Below are 6,000 nucleotides of genomic sequence, written 5' to 3'. Positions count from 1 at the left end.
ATTTTCATATGGAACATATGAAAGTGTAGTGCAATTTCCATTATAAAAATGACCTTTTAGAGAGATAAATAGTTTAGTTATATAGTGAAAATTTCCATTTCCAAGGTCTTGGAACAAATTACTAAAAAAAAACAATGTGTTACTGGGTTCACATTGTGATATTTTCACAATACCTCCATTTATTCTTAAGTGATGCAAAATTCGTTTTTTTTTTTTTAAGTTTGCACCAGCCGGCAAATATTTATGTAAAGTCAAATTTGCGTAAGTCGGGGAGTTCCTGTACACCAGTGCACAAGATATAAAATATGACCGTAAAAAAGAGAATTGACTTATGTGGTGAACTTATGATTATACATGAATTTTAAAGGCAAAAAAAAAAGAAGTCAACTTCTATACTAAAATATATGGTGCATTTAAAATGTTTCAAGAACACTGCATCAGTTCAGTGGCAGATTCAGGAGGCAATGATTGCCTTTCCTAGAGCCTGAGTAAATTGGAACAAATAATGTAAGTTTAATGATATTAAGATGTTATATGGTAAACTCCTTGTGCTGCATTTATTATATTAAGGCTGGTTAAAATTTCTACATAAATTAAGCTTGAACATGCAGTTAATGTAACTCACATTTATCATCAATATTGTATTCCCCCGCAAAAAATATATTGTTGCTGTAGTATGTATTCCCACCATAGAAACAGGCTGGATCCACTCCCCCTGCTTCAGTTCACTGTGAACTGAAGTCTTTTTTTTATATAACCAATGGGATATGTCATATGAATGTGGCTTTATCTACCATACTGTGTAAATATGATATCCTATATGCAATTCTTTCTTCTTAATGCTTAGGGAAAGGACAGAAAATGTAAATGGCTTCTATAAACATAAAAGATGACTGTAACATACAGGGTAGTCATAAAGTCCTGTACCAGTTTTAAATTTTGATAACTAAAGTTATACAAATGATAGAACCATTTAGTAAAAATTATATGAAAATTCAAGTCTTAAAATTTTTTTTATAATAATTTAATCCATGTAAATCTGATTTTTATTTTGTTGTATTTATGTTTTATATTTTATCAGTTTCTCTTTTATTTGCAGATATTGAATAATTCCAAATGGCAACAATTGAAGAAAAAGTTAACTGCATGCTTTGGCTTGCAGAGTTTAAATCAATAACAGCTGTGAAAAGAAAGTCCACAACTCATTATAAAAAAAGATGCACCCCATAAAAAGTCAATAAGTAGGTGGATGAATAATTTTAAAGAAACTGGATCAGTTAATGACAAACCAATCTGGGAGACCCCAAATCAGTCAGAATGATGATGGCCATGTTGAAATGTGATAATTAAAAACTGCATTAAGAATAAAACTTTAAGACTTGAACTTTCATAAAATATTTACTAAATGGTTCTATCCTTTGTACAACTTTAGTTATTAAGTTATTTTTCGTCTACTGAAAAAGTTTCAACTAAAAATCTATACTTTATTACAGCAATTACTTTTTTTATGACAAGATAATTTTACTTTTACATTAACAAGAGCTGTTTTATTGTTTGGATGCCTTTTACATTAAATGAAGAGTTTCACTATATTCACATCATGCCACAAAGTCATGACGGTTAGATTTCTTATATTGCAATATTTAAATAGTTTGCCTCTCTTCATTTTATAAGCAACAAGAATTACTAATAGTCATTTAGTGACAAGACAACATATAATTAAACAGCATTAATAACATATATTAGGCAACAAAGCATAATGCACATTAACACTAAAAATAATAAATCTCTAAATGGGACATATATATATAAAAAAAGGCTACCAGTGAGCATTGAGAGAATCCACTACTGCAGAGACAAATTTCAGATGACTGGCATATAATTGAAGTTCTTTATCAATGTCAATCCACTTTACTGCTGCAGCATCATCACCAGCATGTAACATATACTTTCCTATGACACTTCTGTCATTATCATGAAAATTATAAACAACTGTTTCAATCCAGGAGTTATCTGTGTTACGGGGATCATCCACATAGCCTCTATAAATCTAAAATACATAAAATTTGAATCATATAAGCATTTTTAAGTTTATGTGATGCATGAAATTCACAACACTGGTAAGTTATTCTACAGATAGCAACAATAATACTTGTGCTAGGAAGAAGATATGTGAATGCAAATGCATATACAGACTGAACAATGGATGACTAATGGTAATAAAAAATTATCTGATATACTTAAATTAAACATTTCATATATTTTCAAGATGCTCATTTCTCCATCATCAGTGGGAGCTAAAAAAATACACATATAAAAGAGGAAACACATGACAGACACAAAGGCCCAAAGTTTCAAACACTCAAAATCTTTTAGTTATTTTCCTTTTTAATGTGTATTTTTTATAGGATAACACAAGATAGAAGAAAACTAAGTACTAGCAACATTCCGTGATGCTTTAAGATTGTGTTTATCATTCACTACCATGTGAGAGGTAATCAAAAAAGTTCATTGACTGACTTTGTATTCTGAAATTGTGGCATCATAGAACGTTGCAACTTGTAACATGTTCAGTTCCTCATCTATACATAGTAATGCATGAATCACCTGTTTATCTGCAATCAGTCTGAATTAGTCCATGTTGAATAGAAGACATTTTGTGTTTCACCACATTTTAAAATGAGTGATTTTACCGAGCAGATTTTATTGATGCAAAATTGAATTTGCATCAATTTTGTTTCAAATTAGGGAAAATGCAACAGAAATCCATAAAATGCTAAAACAGTTTTGCTTTTGGAAAAGATGCCACGCATTGTTTGAAGACTGCAGCAGTTCACAAAGTTTAAGGAGGGCTGCTTGATTATTGCTTTGGATGCCTCCAACTGAAACCAATTATTCAAACACTCGTGTATTTGATCTGATCACAAGTAATCTATGTTTATCTATCAATTTTAACAGAATTTTAGAATGTGATGTATTTCAGCCACATCCTTACTGATGATCATAGAGAGCAGCAAGTTCTTAAAAACTGAAATTGGATCAATTACTAAAATATGTAAATTTTTTAACAGAACTGATAATATTTTCAAAAGTCTGTTCTGTACTCTTTAAGGCAATTTGCAACATTTGCAAGATGTTCTATAACTGTGTGCACAAAATTTAGGGTCCTGCATCATTTCACATATTACATTAAATTATAAGTTGTGGATTATTTTGGAAAAAATTTTAATTTAGTTTAATTTTATTTTAGCTTAGTAATATCTAACCCTTTCAATGAGATTATTATTATTTATTTTTTTTTTTTGCATCAAATTTTTCTTGTGGTTTTTGGTATTTGCTTCCTTTTTTTTTTTTTTTTTTTGTGAAACTATCTGGCAAATTTAAATACTTGGAAATAATTGATATGAATGCACAAAATTGATGGCTGGCCACTTTTTCTGAGGAGGTCACCTGACAACCCTAGGTATAACACCTCTGCTGCATTAAAAAGAAATCTGACAAATCATTTTAGATGTACTCAGGGGTGCATTGGAAGGGGATCATGTTAACCCCTTGTTAAAAAATCTGTTTGATAACAATTCAGACCGTTTTAACCAAGGATGATGCTTAGATGATATTATTCTTGAGCGAGCCCCTTGTTGACAAATTGACAGATCTACTGATCCAGTATCCCATCATACTACAATTTTATTTTAATTAAACATGATTTTAAAACAACACATTGATGTTATATACTTTTTTTGAAAATAGATTAGGGAAGTTGTACATCTAGAAAATGGCAGCAATGGGGATTTCTGCATTGTTCTCTAATTATGTAAGTTGTTCACTAATTAAATAAGTGTGAAAAATTCATCATGTGAAACTGTTATTGAGCGAAAATAAAATATATACCAAGTTCCCAACCTAAGAAGGGATGTGTCAAAAGTTTGTTAAAATCATCTCTTCAAACTTGTGAAGCATTTTCCCATATAAATAAAGAAAACATTTTTGGAATGTATAGAATGTACATGCAGCAAATGTAAAATCTGTGGAACAGATCGACATAAAGTTTTGCATAAACCTGTGAAAAAGTCCCACTCAAACACACTAAATAGTAGTAGTAGTGGCATGTGATGCAAGAAAGCAAATGTATGAGCTTATGCAGCATCAGCCAAAAAAAAGAAAATGTTAAAAACAGTTTGAGGATGAGGCTCTGTACTGGGCACAAACATTTCAATGGTTTTAAGCATTTTAAAGAGGGCACAGAGGACAAGATGATCCTTGGAGTGGATGATTGAAAATGACCTACAGCCCTGAACTGTTGGACAAAGAAGTGTGCAATTTATTAGCAAGTGACTACTGATTAACACTGAGAATGGTAGCAAGTGAGTTAAATGTGAACAAGGAATTGATAAGGTCCATAAATACCATACACTTGGGAAAAAGAAAAATTTGCACAAAGTTTGTTCCACACTGTTTGCTGAGAAGCAAAACTCAAGACAATTGGATGTCCACAAAGATTTTGTTCAAACATCTGATAGTAAACCTGGTTTTGTTTGTTTGTTTGTTTGTTTGTTATTTGGTTTTTAGGAGCATTAGCAACTAAGGCCATATTGCTCTGGGGATATGCGGTGGTCATTCCCTGACCTTTTTGCATCCTCCGTATTTGGTGGGCACGGGCTCGAACCCCGGTCTAATCAAGAAGCGTGTGCTACGCACTGCTGCTCCTGCCCACCTGGCTATGGAGGCGCCTAAACCTGGTTTCCTAAACAGCATTATTACTGGGGACAAAAGTTGGTGATTCTAGTATGATTCTGAGACTAAAACAGAAGTGTTTATGACATTCAGAAGAATGTGACAGCAGACAAATTTTCCAAGTCTTTCTAAAGGTTGTATGAAAGCTGTAATAAAGGTATTTGGTCACTTGGAGACTATTCTGAGAGAGACAAGTAAGAAAATATTTTCTTTATCATATTTGCTTCATTCAAATTCTCATTACTTACTTTTTTCACCAGTTTATACAAAGCACTGGCTAAAACAAAGGAGACTGAGAGCACTCACAAATGAACATGCCACAGGAATCAGTGTTTACCCACTTCAGTTTTCTTGTCTTCCTTGATGACATTGATGATAGCATGTGTAGGGGAAGTTGTCATTTGCTAAAGATTTAAAGGTGGAAGGGTGGTTAATGACCAGAACCAGGCCATTTTGCTTCAAAATGACTTAGGTCAGTTACACAAATATCCTGAAAATTAGCAACACATTTTAATGTTTCTAAATATATGATTTTGCACATAGGGAACAGAAATCCAGGAGTTACTTACAAGCTAGTTGGAGTGAAGCTTAAAAGAAGTTCAGGACAAAAAGACTTAGGGGTTATGATTCAGTCAGACATGAAATTTTGAAGATGATGCAAACAGGTGGCTAGGAAGGCATGTGGTATCTTGTCTATGATATACAGGACCTTTGCAAGTAGAAAAAAGGTTGTCACTGTTCTTTTATATAAGATAATGGTAAGACCACATTTAGAATATTGTGTGCAGATCTGGAGGCCAAGTTGAAGAAAGACATGGAAATTCTAGGTCTTCAAAGAAGAAAAACCGGAATGGTAATGGGTTATAATTGATGTCCATGTGAAGATGGCTTAGAAAGCACAGACTACAAAGGTTGGGAACTAGACATTTGGGGGGGGGGAACTTGATAGAAATTTATAAGTGCTGAAGGGAATCATTAAAATGAAGAAGGGAGGTATATTTTAATTAGTAGAAGGGAGAAGAAGCAGAGGGTACAAATACAAAGTTTTGGGGAATAACAGAAGGTTAGATTTATGAAGTTTATTTCTGGGCAGCATGTTTAAGATCATTGGAATGAAATGCATACCACAGTGGTTAAGGCAGATAGCTTAGTAAAGTTCAAAGAGAGAATGGGAACTGGACAGTGACTTTTGTTGATGGGAATGGTATAAATGATAGAAATTTTTTTTTTTTTTTTTTCAAAGACAGAAAAAGTCCACTTCCTTGC

At 32.6% G+C, this 6,000-nt stretch overlaps 1 protein-coding gene across 4 annotated transcripts in view; it reads right to left on the bottom strand.

The window, feature by feature from the left end:
• Nucleotides 1-1,562: 1,562 nt before the first annotated feature.
• Nucleotides 1,563-6,000, bottom strand: part of LOC150075992 (ADP-ribose pyrophosphatase) — a 99,209-nt gene continuing 94,771 nt past the window's right edge. For all 4 annotated transcript variants that reach the window (XM_090388118.1, XM_090388119.1, XM_090388121.1 and 1 more), the window contains exon 7: nucleotides 1,563-2,050. In XM_090388118.1, coding sequence (XP_090244244.1) covers nucleotides 1,820-2,050 — 231 coding nt within the window. In that variant the 3' untranslated portion in view covers nucleotides 1,563-1,819. The remainder of the gene's footprint in view (nucleotides 2,051-6,000) is intronic.

This window comes from Mastigoproctus giganteus, chromosome 13 (assembly GCF_048544385.1).
Source record: "Mastigoproctus giganteus isolate SK-2022 chromosome 13, ASM4854438v1, whole genome shotgun sequence".
NCBI lineage: Eukaryota > Metazoa > Arthropoda > Arachnida > Uropygi > Thelyphonidae > Mastigoproctus > Mastigoproctus giganteus.
The sequence above is the reverse complement of the archived record's forward strand: the minus strand, read 5'-3'. Positions and strand labels throughout refer to the sequence as shown.